Source organism: Arvicanthis niloticus, chromosome 14, assembly GCF_011762505.2.
Source record: "Arvicanthis niloticus isolate mArvNil1 chromosome 14, mArvNil1.pat.X, whole genome shotgun sequence".
Classification (NCBI taxonomy): Eukaryota; Metazoa; Chordata; class Mammalia; order Rodentia; family Muridae; genus Arvicanthis; species Arvicanthis niloticus.
In genome coordinates this window covers 21,731,409-21,749,662 of record NC_047671.1, presented here as the reverse complement: position 1 = coordinate 21,749,662, position 18,254 = coordinate 21,731,409, and the positions used below count along the sequence as shown (strand labels likewise).

Genomic DNA, 18,254 nt, shown 5'->3' with positions numbered 1-18,254 from the left:
GAGTAGTGAGACAACTGAAAAAAAAAAATCCACGTCGGGTCCCAAAGGTCGCCTTCCACCCGCAGGGTTATGGATGGCTCTCCCAGCTCTCCTGGGAGCGTTGTAACTCACCCGGTGACAGGTGACCAATACCCTGGGTACTAACAGCACCGTGATGCAGTGGGAGTCCCCTCCAGTCCACCCTGCTCCTCCTAGCCGGACACCCAGGGTTCCAGCTGTCAGGACCACGAGCTGGGCTTGGGATCCGCCCGCCAGCTTTTGGGAAGGGGCGGGGACTGCGAGCGGGACAGCCAGCTGCCATTGGAGGGGAAGGCGAGGGCGGAGGGCCGAGCGGGGTCATGTCCCGGGAGCGCGCGGCCAGCCTCAGTCACTCCGCAGTCGGGAGAGGCAGCGCCCGAGCGCAGACGCGCCCGCCATGAGGGAGATTGTGCACATCCAGGCGGGCCAGTGCGGGAACCAGATCGGTACCAAGGTGGGTCCGGGCGCGCGTTTCGCTCCCGCGGGTGGGCAGTTAGCGTCGCCGGCCTCGGGAGGATCCCCACTTGCTCCTCCGAGCCAGGCTGACCCTGCGCACTCGTGGGAGAGCAAGCCCCGGTGAGCCAGCCGCGTGTCCCCGTGGGAAGACCCGGAGATCTGGCCCAGAGTGTGGGCCAGCTGGCCGTTGGGATCCGGCTCGAAGTAGACCACCAATCCCAGCTGTGGGTTCCAGAGGGTGCGCCCCGGGGCTCGACTTGGGAGAGTGGGGCGCCGGTCCCGAAGGGCGCGCCCTCGAGAACTGGCCCCGGGTACTGAACCCCAGGTTCCTGCGGCGACCTGGCGGGGAGAGTGAGCCACAGGTCTCCGGGGGCTGACTCAGAGTTTTGACCCAGAGCTTGCGCTCGGGTCTGAGGGTTCCGGGAGCTGGCTCTGAAGAGCGGGTCACAGGTCCCGGTGTGGGTGGCGGGGACTTCTCTGGCTCTGGGTCTGACTCTCTGTCCCTTTGCTGTCCCCTTGCAAGTTTTGGGAAGTGATCAGCGATGAGCATGGTATCGACGCGGCCGGAGGCTACGTGGGCGACTCGGCGCTGCAGCTGGAGAGGATCAGCGTCTACTACAATGAGTCATCCTGTGAGTCGCGCGGCTTCAGGCTGTCCCCCACCCCCCAGCCCCGGCCGCCGGCGCCGGCACCTGGCCTTTCCCGGCTGCCTTTCGGGCTTGCCCTGACAGGACCCGACTGTACCCTGCCGGGGACCCCGGGCTGGACCCGGGGGTGGGGGTGGGGGGCTCGCGGGGTGCGGTCTTGGCACTAGGAAAGTTTGCTCAGGAAAAAGTTAGGGCGGGATGGAGCTGGATGCCCGGCCACTCCCTCACTCCCCCTGGAGCGGGAAACCCGCCCTAGGTCTGTTCAAACTGTGGGATCCGGCCTATCCCGAAGGCTTGAACCAAACCATCCGTTGAGGTTATGAAATAACCTCATCGCTCCCAGGCTATCCTTTTCTTAAGCTTTTAAAGAATGGAGCAGAGCAACCGAATGGAATGGAATTTTAAAGGCATCTTTGATTAAGGATGCTTAGCTTAAAGTTTGAGAAACACTTTTCTGGTCCTTCGCCTAAAATTCTATTCATTGGACGCCAAAGCTGTAGACAGCTCTGAGTAATTAATGAGGAGATTCTAGACACTGGGTGATCCCTGTTTGGGAATAGTAGCACCTCTGTTCTCTGACAAATACTTTACAAGCAAGTTTTATTTTAAAAGTGTGACACACACCTGAAACCATCGAAATCCCAGGGCACAGAAAGGACACCCAGAAACAGCATGTGCAGACGCTCCCCATGACCTGACGTTGAAAGCACATCCAAGACACACACTTGAGTCTTCAGATTTTTAGAGTTACTTCCCACCTATTCACCCAGAACTGGGAAGGGCGGTAGCTATGAATCATGGGATATTGTTCATATAAGTACAGCTGAAACACATGAAGTTCTAGTCAGCTCTTAAGAGAAGCTCCAGTGTTCACTGCACTTCCTCTTATTCATTGGGTGGCATTTGTTGACCCTTTCCTCAACTTGGTCCTGTGCAGAGCCAAGCAGGATGTGGGGAAACTCCCCAGATCCTGCAAAGCCCATCCTCATGGGCTGGGAACTACAGCTTGCCCTGGTACCATGGCATGCTACAAAGACACAGTCTACTCAAATGAGTGAAGAGCTCATTTGAATCTGAAGAAAAGGGACACAGAACCCCTGGGCTGGCACCTGGGAGGAGCTGCTCTGACAGCTTAGGTGTATGTATGTATGTATGTATGTATGTATGTATGCTAATGTCCGCAGGGCAGGTGCTAAAAGGCAGTTGGAAGGCCAGACTGCTGCCACAGATCTTGTTTAGTTCTCTGCAGTTAGAGAAGTGCAGCTGTCCAATAGGAGTGTTGGAGGAACTGGAAATTACAGTGGACGTGAAGTAGGCAGGAGCATTGATTTCCCACTAGTCCCGCCTAGAATCTGTGATAGACAAACTCACAGTACCCTCTCTGAAAAGACACTGGTTATCCCTGCCAGGCAGCTCGACCTGATGGGACTTACTGAGTCGATTTTCTCCAGAAACCTGGAAATAACTCTGGTGGGCTTTTCCCCCTCCAGCTAAGAAGTACGTACCCAGGGCTGCCCTGGTGGACCTGGAGCCTGGCACCATGGACAGTGTGAGATCTGGGCCTTTTGGGCAACTCTTCCGGCCTGACAACTTCATCTTCGGTAGGTTCCACCTGCTTGTTTGCTTGTGTTTCTTGTTTCATTTTTATGGGTTTGTTGTGGTGCCAGGGGTTGAATTGGGATTGTCCACTTGTGGTACTTTGTAGATATTTGAAAGATTTCAGATTTTGAAGCATCCTGAATTTTCTTCAGGTTAGGGATGCTGAGCCACGCTTGTGAGAGGCAGAGTGTATACCAGGGAAACGGGAAGATTCTAAGGGTGATTCCTGGCCTGTGGGCACTACAGAGAGTGAATGTTTTGAAATCTCTTTATCCAGCCCTTTCTTCAGAAGAAGGCCCTAGGCAAATAGCAATCCTGAGAGGAAATAATGGAAACACCAGTGTTTCCTATGAGGCCAAGTTGTTTTACTAAACATAATGCGAGAAAGTCATATAGATCAAAATGACTTAAAACTATCAAGGCAAATTCCAAATGTCACTGTGTTTTTCAAAACACAACAGTACTCTGCGGCCCATCATAGCACATACCACTACTGTACCTCCAGCCCTGGAGGAAGCAGAGGCAGGTGGATCTCTGTGAGTTTGAGGTCAGCCTGGTCTATACAGTGAGATTCAGGTCAGCCAGATCTACATAGTGAGACCCTTTCTTAAAAGAAGAGGAGGAGGAGGAAGAGGAAGAAGAAAATAAGAATAAGAATTATGATATTATTATTATATTATGATAGTGAGCCTGAGGAGATATAAGCAGATAGGCGTCCCAGCTGTCAGTGCTCTGACCCCTCCCCTCACTGTACAGCTTCAGCCTTGCTGTTTAGCCTGCTCTGGGACTCTCTAGTCCTTGAGACAGAATCAAATGGTTAGGTACACAGAGGGCCACAGAATGCTCCATGTGGAAACTCCAATCTTGCCTTCTACAAAGCTTCCAATGCCTGGTTTTGTTCTGAAGAAAGAATAAGGTCGTGTGGTGTTTCTTGCCTGTAATCCCAGCACTCAGAGGTGGAGGCAGGAGGATTAAGAGTTCAAGGCCCTTTCTGGCTACATCAGAAGTTTGAGGCCAACCTAGACATAGGTCCATACATAAATCTTTTTTAAAGAGTATGAATATATTGTCCCATGAAAGTTTGTTTTTTTATTTTGTTTGTTTGTTTTTTGTTTTTTTCTGACTTTGATTTCAGAGTCGACTCCTCTCAAAAGTCAAATAAACATTCAAGAAGTCTTGATCAGTCTTCCCACGGGATAAGCTCAACCACAGCACAGTTTACCTCTGCCTCTACCTGAACTTAAAGAAACTGGTATCCAAGTACTTATCCTGGTAGTGACTTAGTGTTCTGAGAACTGCTTTATTAGGACTGGGGTGTGGCTCAGTGGTAGAGCAGCGTCTGCTTAGGATATAGAAAGTCCTGGCTTTGATCCCCAGGACCACAAAAACAAGCCAAGGGAAAAAAGTTCACTCTGTAGGAATCGCAGAAAACAACCCTGAAAGTGTCTGTTCTGTGTATAAAGTCTCTATGCCAAAGAGAAACTTGGCCATGGCACAAAAGACTCAGCCCAGAGAAACCTGAAAAGACCAGTTGACCCTGTGTAAAGTCAAAATGTTAGAAAATGGCATTTGGGGGCTAGGGAAATGGCAAAGTCGCCTTAGTAAAGAGCTTGCTGTACAGACATGAGGACTATGTTCTATCCCCAGCATCTGTTCAAAAGAAAGTTGGGTACACTGTGTGTGTCTGTGGAGATAGGGTCCCTGGTACCTGCTGGCCAGCCAGTGTAGCTGAACCAGCCAGCTCCAGGTTCAGTGAGAGTTTGTCCAAAAAACTAAGAAGAGTGATTATCAACCTCTAGCCTGTACACAGGTACATATATGTGTATGTACGTACACACATGCAGAGAAGAAAATGGTGTTTGGCATTTAAAGCTGTCCCCAAAATTTCTTGCACCTGTATGTGTTCTCTTTCCCTTTTAAATATTTTTTTTCAAAGGCAATACACAGAAATATACATTTAGGAAAATGTTTATTTCATGTATGAGTTCTCTGATCTCATGCACACCAGAAGAAGGAATCGGATGCCATTATAGATGGCTGTGAGCCACCATGTGGTTGCTGGGAATTGAACTTGGGTCCTCTGAAGAACAGCTAGTGTGCTCATAACGAGCCATATCTCCAGCCCCCCTTTTAATATGTGTGTGTGTGTGTGTGTGTGTGTGTGTGTATACACACACACACACACACACACACATATACATAGAATCTCTGGCTGACCTAGAATTTGAATATACTACCATACCCAGACTTTTTAAAAATTCCTATTTGTGTGTGTGTACCCACAAAGGCTAGAAGGTGTTAAATCCTCTGGAGCTGGAGCATCAGCACCTGAAATAGGCATGGGACTGAAGCTAGGGCCTGTGGCAGAGCAAGAGCAGGTGTTCTTAACCACTGAACCATCTCTGCAGCACCCACCACTCCTTGTTAAGAATTAATTACATGGGGCAGTGTAATTAAAGGTAGTGCACACCTTTAATCCTAGCACTTGGTAGGCAGAGGCAGGAGGATCTTTGTGAGTTTGAGGTCAGCCTAGTCTACAGAATGAAATCCAGGTAGCCAAGGCTAGACAGAAAAACCCTATCTTGAAAAACCAAAAAAGAAAAAAAAAAAAAAAAAAAAAAAAAAAGAATTGATTTATTTGAAGCATCTCACTACGTAGCCCAGGCTTGCCTGGAACTTTCTGTGTAGATCAAGATGGCTTCAAATTCAGAGTTCTGCCTACCTGCCTCTGCCTCGAAAGTTTAAAGGCTGTGTGACACCTTGTCAAAAAAAAAAAAAAAAAAAAAAAAAAAAAAATCCTCACTTGTCTGAAATGCTTATTATTTACATTTCTCTTTGCTATGGCTACCCTGACTGGCCAGTAAGCAGATTTTATGGGTTCTGGGGATCTGAACTCATGTCCTCATTCAGAACTGTCTAAATTACAGCTGACTCATGGATGTTTCATCTTAGCTAGTTTACAGCCTTTAGGTAGCGTTGGTAGATTAAAACAGCATTGTCAAGCAGGGCTTAGCGGGTGGAAGAGCATGAGGGAGGGCCCTTCCTCAGCACCAAAAGACTGAATCAGTAAGCCAGTGTCATTTTAGCTCTGGATATAGTTTGAAATGGCACACGCCTTTTGTCCCAGCACTTGGGAAGCAGAGGCAGGTGAATCTCTGAGTTCAAGGCCAGCCTAGTCTACCTAGTAAGTTCCAGGACAGCCAGGGCTACATAGAGAGACCCTGTTTCGGACAAAAAACAAAACAAAACAAAACAAAACAAAACAAAACCAAAAAAAAAAAAAAAACAAAAAAACAACTCAAGAGCAATTGCATTACTAATATATAATTTTAAAAAGTGAGTGTTCCCAATGACATGATCACACTCTCATTCTTAATTGCTGGTTGCACGGCACCCCTGCTAAGGAGACTGTGGGAAGGAAGCTGAGCGCCAGACAGGCTTTTTTCTTAAAGCCCCTTTGTGGGTTTGTAGTTCTCCTTCAGATGCACAACTAGCTGAGGAGCCCAGGAGCATGGAGAGCTGGCAGACTTAATTCTTCACCCAGTGAGAGTTGGAGGAAAACCAGGGGAGGATTGGAAGGAAAGCCTAGGCGTCTGCAGCGTGCCTGCCAGGCTTCAGGTTTGCAGCCTGTGTTTAACAAGCTGTAGTCACTGATTAATGGTTGAATGCACCATGTAGATGTTCAACTTATGACCTCCAGATATTTAAGCAGGGATGATCAGTTGCTAGGAGACAATGGCAAAATATTTTTTAAAAGTCACCAGCTTCCTTCTTTTGTCAAGAGTAGAGAACACTTTGGGGCTAATCTGTGTGATGCATAGAGATGGATCTGAGTCGCTGGCATCAACTGGAGAAGTGTCACTGGAACACTTACAGCTTTGAGCAAGCTTGATTTAAGGTTCTGTCTTGCCTTCAGCTGCCTTCTACACTTTCTGCGCTTTTAATGAATGGTTCCTAGGCTCTGACGGTGCGTGTGGTCCTTCCATGAAGAAGTGATGATTCAACATTGAGTTCCCAATACAAGGTCAACCCTAAGTTTCGAGTTGACCTCAGGGTTTGTTCCTCTCCTTGCCTGGCTCGGGGTCTAGCCTGGCTGCTGCCCGCTGAGTTATGTGGGAAGGGATAGACATGAGTTTGTGGGTGCTTAAGAAGGACAATGACAGTCTGTGCTGGCTAGTGCTTTGTCAACTTGACAAAAGCTAGAGGCTTTGGGGATGCGGGAATTGCAGTTGAGAAAAATACCCCATCAGATTGGCCTGTGGGCAAGCCAGTCTGAGGGCATTTCCTTCCTTCCTTCCTTCCTTCCTTCCTTCCTTCCTTCCTTCCTTCCTCCTTTCCTGCCACCCTGCCTGCCTTTCTTGCTTGCTTGCTTTGCTTTTCTATTCCTCCTCCTCATCCTTGTCCTCATCCTCCTCTTCCTCTTCTTTTCTGGTGGTTGTTGCTGTTGTTTGAGACAGGGTGTCTCTGTGTAGCTCTGGCTTTCCTGGAACTCACTCTGTAGACCAAGTTGGCCTTGTGCTCACAGAAGCCTGCCTACTGTTGTCTTCCGAGTGCTGAGATTAGAGGCATGCACCACCACCTAGCCAGTGGGGCATTTTCTTGATTAATGATTGATGTGGGAGAGTCTGGCCACAATCCCTGGGCAGGTGGTCCTGGGTTCTATCAGAAAGCAGGCTGAGCAAGCCAGTAAGCAGCACCCTCCATGGTCTCTGCATCAGGTCTTCCCTTGCATTCTAGCCGAGGCTTCTTTCCATGATGGACTATAAACCGTGAGGTGAAATAAACCCTCCTCTCCAAGTTGCTTTTGGTCATGGTGTTTTATCGTAGCCATAGAAACCCAAGACATCATCTTAGAATCTTCTTAGAGAAAACAGCCAGGCTTCACTGAATAACACAGCTAGACAGGATGGGAGAGAGTCCCATCTTAGATAAGATTAGGCCAGGGAAGACAAGCAAAGCAAGAAAATGGCTACCTCAGAGTCTAAAGGGCCAGTGCTTATCAGATGTGCTGTAGTCATGGAGCAGGCATCTGCCCAGACCACCATGGAGCCACACAACTGTTCTGTTGATCAGACCTCTGTTGGTACCTCACTGTATACCAAGATCAAGAGTCTGAACACCCTCCTGGGGACAAGAAAGACACCACTGTGGTCATTCTGGGTTGCCCGCTCAAAATCCACCTTTTAATATTGAAACGTGATTAACGTTTTCATCACTGAGTAAAATCAAAGTGTCTTCACGTGTCCTGTTCAAACATCACAAGAGTGTGTAGTGACAACGGGACCACCTCTGCCCCATGGTGGCCATGAGGTTGTATCCTTAAGCAGATAACTAGTGTAGACAGTTGGGGCAGGTAGCTTGTATGGGCTTTTCCACATATACTCAGTCTTACATGTTTGTACACACAAGTGATTTGGTGTTCTGAAAATAAAATTACGCTTTACACACTCTTGAAGCCTCTTGGGAAGTTCACTGACATCTGGAAGACATCTTCCATGGACCTTTCCATTCAGTGACTCTCATTATTGATGCTATTTATTTATTTTAAAGATTTATTTTATGTATCTGAGTACAATGTAGATGTCTTCAGACATACCAGAAGATCCCATTACAGATGGTTGTGAGCCACCAGGTGGTTGCTGGGAACTGAACTCAGAACCTCTGAGAGAGCAGTCAGTGCTCTTAACTGCTGAGCCATCTCTCCAGCTCTATTGGTGATATTTAAAGTAATTCACTTAAAGACATATTTTCATATTCTATTGATTATCTCATAAAAGGTGTCTAGAGTTTGAAGTTTCAAAGATTTTAGTTTTTACATGTACTCATGTGCTTGACCATAATATATGTGCACATGCATGCAGCACCTGAAGAGACCAGAAGAGGGTGTTAGGTTAACCTAGAACTGGAGTTGGACATAGTTGTGAGCAGTCATCTGGGTACCAGGAAACAATCAAAAGTAACTGCAAGAGCAGTTAAATACTCTTAACCACTGAGCGCCACCTCTCTAGCCTGCAAATGTATCTGAATGGAAGACTGATTACCTTTTGAGGTTTTGGCATGCAATGATGCAGATAAGGTGGTTTGTTTTTGTTGTTGTTGGTGGTTGGTTGGTTGGTTTTGTTTTGTTTTGTTTTTTGCTTTCAAGATAAGATATGGTTTCTCTGTGTGGCCCTGGCTGTCCTGAAACTCACTATGTAGACCAGGCTGGCCTCAAACTCAAGGATCTGCTCCCTGAGTGTTGGAAATAAAGGCAGGTGCTTCTGCCCCATCTGCAGATAAAACTGAATGACATAAAACATTATCCTGTGTATATATAGACATGATTGTTTTGGTACATTGATCATCAAACCTTAATCTAATTTGGGTAATATTTAATGTCGTTCTCATGTATATGAACTAATTGGAAAAAGTACACAGATATTTCTAAGGCCGTATAATCATGTTGTCATTTGCGATTTAAAAATTTTTTTTGTAGCAGTGTCAGTACAGGAGGTGTGCAGCACTCAGAAAAGCAGAGACTAAATACATTTCCCTCAGTTCTCCCTCAAATCCTTTTTAAGTCTGTCCCTACATGAGCTTACATACATGTACTTGTGCTACACATAGGTCTGTATTTCTACAAGTTAGGGAAAATGCTTTCTCTAGTAATAAATGTAATTTTGTTGTGATTAAAGAAACTAAAAAGGAATGCTTAAAATTTAACCATCAGTCCTTTCAAAATCAAAGTTTCTTCTGGGGGCTGGAGAGATGGCTCAGTGGTTAAGAGCACTGACTGCTCTTCCAGAGGTCTTGAGTTCAATTCCCAGCAACCACATGGTGGCTCACAACCATCTGTAATGGGATCTGATGCCCTCTTCTGGTATGTCTGAAGATAGCTACAGTGTACTCATATACATAAAATAAATAAATCTTTAAAAAACAAGTTTCTTCTATAAAGGAAGGCTAAGAAAGCCTGTCAGGTAGAATGAGCCACTGTACAGCACACTGGCTGACTAGATGGTCTTTGCCAGCCACTTGGACTCTGTTGATAAAACGGAGAACTCTTGGAGGCATGTTAGGCTCCTTTCCACAACTGGACTGGATATAATTAGAAGGTAGGAATCACATCTGTGCTAGTCTTCAATTACAGGTGCAAAAACAGTAGTTCCTAGAAAACTGTGCAGAAGTAATCTTGGGTGGTAAGTGAGATGCCCTGTTCACATCAAACATCATTACTGGTCTGGAGCTGGGCACAGTGGCATGCACCTTTTGTCTCTGGTTGCAAAGGTGGGTCTCTGACTTTGAAGCTAGCCTAGGTCTAACTAAGGAGTTTCCAGGACAGTTAGGGCTATGATAGAGAAACCCTGTCTCTAAACAAATTACTGTCTTAAGAAGAAACTAAGTGTTTGTACATAGCACATGTGAGCACCCTTTATCTAAAACTCCTTGAAGCCCGATTTTTGGGTTGTTGAAATATAGGGAGCTTCATTGCAGATGGGACAGTGAGCATGAATCGGTTTTCATAGACTTCATAGAACCTGAAGGCAGCTCATAGTGTTTTCAGAGCCTCTGCGTTTTCATGGACCTGTCACATGAGGTCAGGTATGAAATTTTCCATTCATGGCATCAGATCAACGCTCAGAAAGTTTGGGGTTTTGAAGTGTTTTGCATTTTTGGATTAGTGCAAAAGTTCAGGTGGGGGTTCATGAGTTTGAGGCCAGCCTGGGCTATATAGGCAGACTGATTCAAACAAAAAGAAATGACATTACCAGGTCAAGACAAATGTATCTTAAAATTTTATATTGTTTAATACAATGCCCTAAGGTTGATTCCAGGTTCAGGGCCTCAGCGAGTGTGTTCTATTAGTGAGCAGGACCGCCGCCCCTAGATACATAGTTGCCCTGTCTAAAGAGGTACCTGCTCATCTGCCTTCTAGGCACAGTGATGGGTACCTGTTAAAGCCTGGTTCCTGTTCCTTTGTTCCAGTCTCTTTCACTGAAAAAAAAATATTGATTGGAGAAAGCAGGTCACTGATATCCCCTTTGGAATCTTGCTGCCTTACAGGACAGACGGGTGCCGGGAACAACTGGGCCAAGGGTCACTACACGGAGGGCGCAGAACTGGTGGACTCGGTGCTGGACGTGGTACGCAAGGAGTGCGAGCACTGCGACTGCCTGCAGGGCTTCCAGCTCACGCACTCGCTGGGCGGTGGCACAGGCTCAGGCATGGGCACACTGCTCATCAGCAAGATCCGAGAGGAGTACCCGGACCGCATCATGAACACCTTCAGCGTCATGCCGTCACCTAAGGTCTCAGACACCGTGGTGGAGCCCTACAATGCCACACTGTCTGTGCACCAGCTGGTGGAGAACACCGATGAGACCTACTGCATCGACAACGAGGCCCTCTACGACATCTGCTTCCGCACCCTCAAGCTGACCACACCCACTTACGGGGACCTCAACCACTTGGTATCTGCCACCATGAGCGGTGTCACCACATCACTGCGTTTCCCTGGCCAACTCAATGCCGACCTGCGCAAGCTGGCTGTGAACATGGTGCCCTTCCCACGTCTGCACTTCTTCATGCCCGGCTTCGCCCCCCTCACAGCCCGGGGCAGTCAGCAGTACCGTGCCCTGACGGTGCCTGAGCTCACACAGCAGATGTTCGATGCCAAGAACATGATGGCTGCCTGCGACCCACGCCATGGCCGCTACCTGACCGTCGCCACTGTCTTCCGGGGCCCCATGTCCATGAAGGAGGTGGATGAGCAGATGCTGGCCATCCAGAACAAGAACAGCAGCTACTTTGTGGAGTGGATCCCCAACAACGTCAAGGTAGCCGTGTGTGACATCCCACCACGGGGCCTGAAGATGGCCTCCACCTTCATTGGCAATAGCACTGCTATCCAGGAGCTATTCAAGCGCATCTCGGAGCAGTTCTCAGCCATGTTCCGCCGCAAAGCCTTCCTGCACTGGTTCACCGGCGAGGGCATGGACGAGATGGAGTTCACCGAGGCCGAGAGTAACATGAATGATCTGGTGTCTGAGTACCAGCAGTACCAGGACGCCACAGTCAATGATGGGGAAGAGGCTTTTGAAGATGAGGATGAGGAAGAGATCAATGAATAGGAAGCCATAAGATGCTACAGTGCACATCTGCTCTTCTCTTAGCCCTGATGGTGTGGGAATGGTGCCCTGGTCTAAGCATGTCGCAGGCCCCTCTCAAACTAAATATACCACACTGTTCCCCAGGTGACCTAGAACAGAGAACTTTCCTTTACCAGAGAATTGGCAGTCCCAGCAGACCAGGGAGATTTTATATAGGAACACTGAAAGCACAGTAGGGGGCTGTACAGGGCTAAAGAAAGTGACCACCTTTTCAGTCCCCCTCCAATCCCAATCAGAGTTGGCAGGGGAGAGAACAGGGATTTGTTTTTCATTCTTGGAGATTAAAAACTAGAGCCACACAGTATTGCCTTAATTGAATACTCAATATGGAATTTTATGACAATCCATTCATAATAAAATGCTAAACCTGTACACTGGTCTCTTCAACTTCATCAAAGCGCTGTGATATGTAGGTCTCATTTTTCAAATGTCTGTTTTGTGAGATACCAGAACATCACAACTATCCTGGAAATAGCTGTTTGGAGTAGGGCCTGCTGTGGGTCAGGCTTCAGCCACTACCATACAGCTAAACCTTGCCATACTGGCACATCCCTGTGCAGAAGGGGGAAAGGGTGAGGTGGGTACCACTGACATCCCCCACATGGGCACATTTTCCCGGTACAAGAGAAACACCTCTCCCATCCTTAGGCTTTACCTGGCATCCGCTGGCACCTTTATTACTGTAAGGCAGGTGGAAACCACATGAGGGGAGGAAACCTCTTGGACACTTGTAAGGGCCCGAAGTCTCAGCTCTGCCTGCTTGAGAACTTGAGTTTCTTCAGGCAAGCTAAGGACTGGCCACTCTACAAGCCACTGAGGGACATTTCTTCCTCCATTGTTGTAGAAGCAACCTCGTCTCTGGCCAGTTACTTCCCTTCCACAGGAGAGGCTCAAGTTACAACTACTCTGTCAAAGACCCCAAGTCTGATAACAGTTCATCTACCACTAAATAGCTGTATGTCTAAGTAGGCCTTACAGCCTTGAGACAATTCCCCATTGAACCTCCCAAAAGCATCAAGTAGGAAGAAAATGAGGTATAGTGTAGTCCTTTTGCAAATGACCAGGCAAAGCAGATATGCTGGTAAGAGCTGAGGTACCTAGATGCGTGCATCTATAGTCCACTGCAAAATGGCTTGGGCTGGAGCATACACCACCAAGGATAGCTCCTACCTCCACTGGAGGATGACCCCAGGGATGCCACTTTATTCTGTATGACTAAAGGACATTGTCCCCACATCAAAAATGCACTAGTCAAGCTGCAATGTTTTTAAAGGATGCAGATTAAAAATAAAATGGCCAGGCATGTTGGCTCATAATACTATAATATATTATAATACTATAATCCCAGTATTCAGAAAAACAAAGCTGAAAGTTGGACACATGAATGGCTCTTGCAAATCCCAACATCCTCCAGGGGATATGATGTACTTTCTGGCTAACATGGGTACTTTCACTCATATGCACACGCCACTTAAAAATGCTAAAAGCTGGAGAAAGATTAAAGAACACTGGCTGATCTCATAGGACCCAGGGTCCATTATCAGCACCCACATCCAGGGAAGCTCACAACTGTTTGTAATTGTGGTCTTAAAAGAACTAATACTCTCTTCTATCCTCAGGTGACAGACATGGATGTAGTACACAGACATAAATACCCACACACATAAAAAGATAAAAATTAATCAATCCCCCAAAAAACCAACAAAAACCAAAGTAGGGGGATTGCCATAAGCTCAGTGCATCGTGACTTTTAGGCCAGCCTGGGCTGCACAGTAAATCTGATTTTTAGAAAACCAAAATTAGCTAGTACCTCAAAGTTCAAACAATGGCATTTGAAGATGAGAGTCACCGGGCGGTTGGTGGCGCACACCTTTAATCCCAGCACTTGGGAGGCAGAGACAGGTGGATTTCTGAGTTCAAAGCAAGCCTGGTCTACAGAGTGAGTTCCAGAACAGCCAGGGCTACACAGAGAAACCCTGTCTTGAAAAACCAAAAAAAAAAAAAAATGAAGATGAGAGTCAATCTTCATTGTGCAATCTTTATAACCCTCTCCTGGTGACTGACAAGAGCAACAGTTACCACACATACCTCCAGCATCACCAGGGACCCTGATCCAGCAGCCTCTCAGATGGTTCAGGGCAGCTTAGCCTAAATGACACAATATCCAACTAGTCATGAGCCGCTCGGGGAGACCCTAGCTGATGCAGTTACCACAGCCGCTCCCAACGCCTGGCTCCTGGACCCAACAGTGCTTGTCCAGGACATGAATCTGGAAGACTGCAGGTTTCGGTGGGAGCTGACGAGACCAGCAAGGTGAGATTTTGAGGAATCCATCTCCAAGACAAAGAACACTTAATTTCTTGACATTATAAAACATAAGCACAGCATGGCAACCCTTCATATGCTCAGGAAAAAAGTACAATGTCCACCTTTTATTTCTGATGTAAAGAATTCATATTTACATAATACATTCATGTTTTTAAATATGTTACAGTTCTCTATAGAAAATCATTCCACTAAAACAGCAACAAGTGATCTGAATTCAAATTTGAAAATAATATCTGGTTGAATCAAAATATTCTTATCAGGACTCCAGCTTGAACTTTACAGCAGGTCTGCAGATGTCACAGAAGGAACAGAGAGAGGGTGACAGGGAAAGTCTTCTCCCACATGATGGAATTCCGAGGGACAGGCCTTGGCAGGTGGTGCTGTCTCTCCTGTTCCAGCGGCTGTTCATGAGGCCAAGGCTGAGGAAGAGTCTCCTTCCTTCCGAGCCGGCAGCCGCGCATACTCTGCAGCTGCAGTGGAGCCTCCTCACAGCCTGGCTGAGTCAGCAGCTGGCTCTGCATCAGGGCTGCTGTTCTGACGGCTGCTGCTCAAACTGCAGACTGAAGCCCTGGGAGGACAAAATACAGGGGCCTCCAGCCCCGGGCCTAGCTGACAACCTTCTCATTCAGGGGCTCCTCCTTCTCCTTCTTCTTCTCCTCCTTCTCCCGCTCCTTGTTCCAATCCTGAAGGCCTTCAGGAAGAGAAGTGTCCTCGTCTAAGCTGCCGGTGCCTTCCACAAATTCTTCATATGTGGATTTCTCTGTAAATGGTCTGGGGCCCAGAAGTTTAACCATGTCGTTCTTGTCTAGCACTTCTTTTTCTAACAGCAGGAGAGCAACCTGAAACACACGCAATGTTCACTAAGTTACTCAGCAAGATCTACTCAAAAGTTAAGATTTCTACTCATAGCCACTCTCTTTCCAATAAAAACCTAAGGGGCTGGGGAGACAGCTCAATGATTAGAGCATCTTTGGCTCTTACAGAGGACCTGAGTTCAGTTCCCAGCAAATCACCATCTCGTAACTCTAGTTCCAAGGGGTCTAATCCCCACTTCTGAACAGTGAGAGCATCAGACATGCACACACATTCAGACAAACACACATACACGTCAGAAAACTTAATATTAAAAAATGAAATAAGATAAAAAAGAACCTAAGATAACAGAACATGTCTCATAAACAGGGTGACACGATTTTAGAGTAAGATGTGCATTTTGGTACATGTAGACAATTAGGGATTATGTAGCTGTAATAAAGGAATGCATGTACTTCATGAAAATAAGTAAGGCACAGGACATTAGCACACGCTATGCTTGCTCTTAGGAGGAAGAGTAGACTGTAAGCCACTGAGTCACGGGCAACCATTGAAACCTTAATCACGCTTACCATGGGACATCTGATCACATAAACTGAGCACTTTCACACCAGCGTGTCACACTCTCCACACCTCTCAGACCGGTCATGTTCCAAGTGGTAACTACCCACAGCTGTGGTGGACACAGCACAGGCTCTGCCTGCTATTCACTGACTTTGTGACCTTAAGCCATCACATGACCTCTCTGTTGTTTGTCTCTGTAAAGTGGGGATAATGACTCTAGGTACCTCAGGAAGCTGCAGGCTTAGCTGGTACTGTGTTAGCCAGTTCCCCTTATTTTGAAGAAGGACCTCAGAAAACCTGCCAAGTCCTTCCTCCACAGGTGAGGCCCTGAGCAAAGCCCTCAGCCCCTCTCCTCGAAGTAGACTACTCCTGGCTGGCTCAACTCTCTTCATGTGGTTCTTCTTCTCTGTTAGGTCAGCAAGTACTTTCTAAAATCCAGTGTTTCAGGATCCTTACCCCATTCAACATGTCTTCCTCCCAACAAACATTTTTTGCTACACACTGTAAGCACATGTATAGGGGTGCGGTAGGTGCATCCCCTCCCCCACTCACCTCCATCATGTTGGCATCATCTGTGCCAGCACAGAGATAGTGGTAGAGTCTGGCAGCTTCTCATTTTTAACTACTTGGTTCACGGGTGTTCTGGCAAAGCTCCCTGGGAATGAGGCTGGCCTAAAGCAGCTGTTAACAGCCTCTCCTCACCTAACATGAGAACCAGAACAGTTCCTGCTTCCGTTCCCCAGGCACGGGGAAGACACTCAGCACAGAGTGAAGAAGCACAACAAGCAGATGGAATGAAGGGACTAACGCCAGATGGGGTGACTCACCCTTGTAATTCCAGTACTCGGAGGCAGAGACAGGAGAATCACAAGATTGGTGCCAGTCTGGTCTACACAATGAGTTCCAGGCCAGCCAGGGTTACACAGCAAAATTCTGTCTCAAAAAATAACAAGGCTGGCAAGAAGGCTCAGCAGGTAAAGACACTAGCTGAGCGACCTTGATGACCTCAACTGAACTCCTAGACCCACAAAAGGTGGAAGGAGAGAACCAACTCCACAGAATTATCATTTGACTGACATTAGTGTGTGCGTGTGCACACACGTGCGCGCACACACACGGCAACGTGCAGAGACTTATCCATGTGCTGTCACTGACCTTCTCCACGTCAGCCTTTTTCTCCGTGAGAAGAGCCACAGTTCTTTTATAGGCATCGCTGATGAGAATCCTCACTTCATCGTCTATCATCCTCGCCGTGGCTTCACTGTAAGGCTTCTCTAACACCATGTCTCCCTGCCGTGGGAGGTCAAAGGAGATCTGCCCCACTTTTTCGTTCATGCCAAACTGAACAATCTGAAAAAGATGCAGGACTACTAGGTTAGACAGAGGACCAGGACCCTCCCCCTTAAAGCCTTACAGCAGGGGCTGGCGGAGTGAATAAAGACACTGAGTAGATGGTGGAAGAATAGCAGTATGATTAAGGTCATCTGGTGGTGCACTCAGGAAACAGTGGGCAACTGCAACCGCTCTGCAGCCCGCAGGCTCCTCTACTCATGGAGGGAAGTTAAGAGGTAGAAGCTCTTGATGTGAGCAAACTGCCAACAAGTTCTCCCTGTGAACACAAAGTCACAACCTGAGAACATGGGACACAGGATGATGTCTGCATTTTTTTCACAAACTGTGTCCAAGGAGCCAAGGGACAACATGAAGAGGTTGATGTTCCATGATTCATGTGAGGCTCCCAAACCTTACAGTACTGCATGACGGAGAAGCTTCCGAGAGTAAAACCCAAACTAACTTCAAAAGTGGACCAGGGCTGGAGATGGCTCAATAGTTAAGAACACTGAGTGCTCTTCCAGAAGACCTAGGTTCGGTTCCCAGCACCTACATGCAAGCTCTCTATTATCTGTAACCCCAGTTGCCAGAGCGAGGGAACGCACAGGTCTCCCTACTTCCCCGAATCCCACAGCCCTTCCCACTTCTGAGATCAGACTAGACAACAGGTGGATGCCGTGGGAAGTTACTGCGAGAAAAATAAATAAGACACAGAATAATATTTCCAGAGCAGACACGCAGGATGGAAAGGCAGGTCTGCTGCAGAGGAACTGTGATCCACTGACCCACTGCTCCAGAAATGAGCCAGCAGGGGAGCAGAAAGGAATCCATGAATCAAACACAAGACTCACGGGGTGCTGGAAGGCAGGAAAAAAATACACACAGGACAAAAAAGTACTTTTTAAAAAGATTAGAAAAGAAATAAGCAAATAATAAGCAATAATGTCTTAGGAGGAAATATAACATAAAAAAAAACTAGTTAGAAAATATTACTTTCAAAGCAAAACATGGAGGACAGGCGAAGAGCTGTGTCAGTGGAGAGCAGTTCCCAAAGGAGCCACTCATGTCAGCCCAAAGAAAACAGCCTCCTGTTAGCCAGGCAGTGGAAACCTGTGGTAGAGGCTGAAGAAAACAGGACCAGTTACAGTCAGGAGAGAGGCTACAGCTGGGCAGTGACATGGAACAGGTGCGGGAAGATCCCCAGTTCAGCTGTCAAACTGCTGTGAGAACATGGAGCTTAAAAATTAAACTTCAGAGCCTCTAGAGGAGCAGAGTTTAGTTCCCAGCATCCACATGGCAGCCCACAATCATGTGACACCCCAGTTCTAGGAGGTCCAGCGCCCTCTCC

The 18,254-nt window shown here is 47.3% G+C and overlaps 2 protein-coding genes across 2 annotated transcripts in view; one reads left to right on the top strand and one right to left on the bottom strand.

The window, feature by feature from the left end:
• Nucleotides 1-326: 326 nt before the first annotated feature.
• Tubb6 (tubulin beta 6 class V) lies at nt 327-12,241 on the top strand. The gene is made up of 4 exons (XM_034518376.2): nt 327-472; nt 998-1,106; nt 2,612-2,722; nt 10,764-12,241. The coding sequence occupies exons 1-4, from the start codon at nt 416-418 to the stop codon at nt 11,828-11,830; spliced, it is 1,344 nt and encodes a 447-aa protein (XP_034374267.1). The 5' UTR covers nt 327-415; the 3' UTR covers nt 11,831-12,241.
• Nucleotides 12,242-14,271: 2,030 nt separating this feature from the next.
• Afg3l2 (AFG3 like matrix AAA peptidase subunit 2) overlaps nt 14,272-18,254 on the bottom strand; it is a 46,380-nt gene continuing 42,397 nt past the window's right edge. The window contains exons 16-17 of the mRNA XM_034518266.2: nt 16,730-16,924; nt 14,272-15,036 (exon numbers count right to left, since the gene is read on the bottom strand). Coding sequence (XP_034374157.1) covers nt 14,803-15,036; nt 16,730-16,924 — 429 coding nt within the window. The 3' untranslated portion in view covers nt 14,272-14,802. The remainder of the gene's footprint in view (nt 15,037-16,729; nt 16,925-18,254) is intronic.

Bases quoted from the DNA above. Each gene is read 5' to 3' on its own strand.
- Tubb6 (XM_034518376.2), top strand. From the start codon at position 416: ATGAGGGAGATTGTGCACATCCAGGCGGGCCAGTGCGGGAACCAGATC. The intron at 473-997 runs GTGGGTCCGGGC...TCCCCTTGCAAG, and splicing joins GGAACCAGATCGGTACCAAG to TTTTGGGAAGTGATCAGCGA. The intron at 2,723-10,763 runs GTAGGTTCCACC...GCTGCCTTACAG, and splicing joins GCCTGACAACTTCATCTTCG to GACAGACGGGTGCCGGGAAC.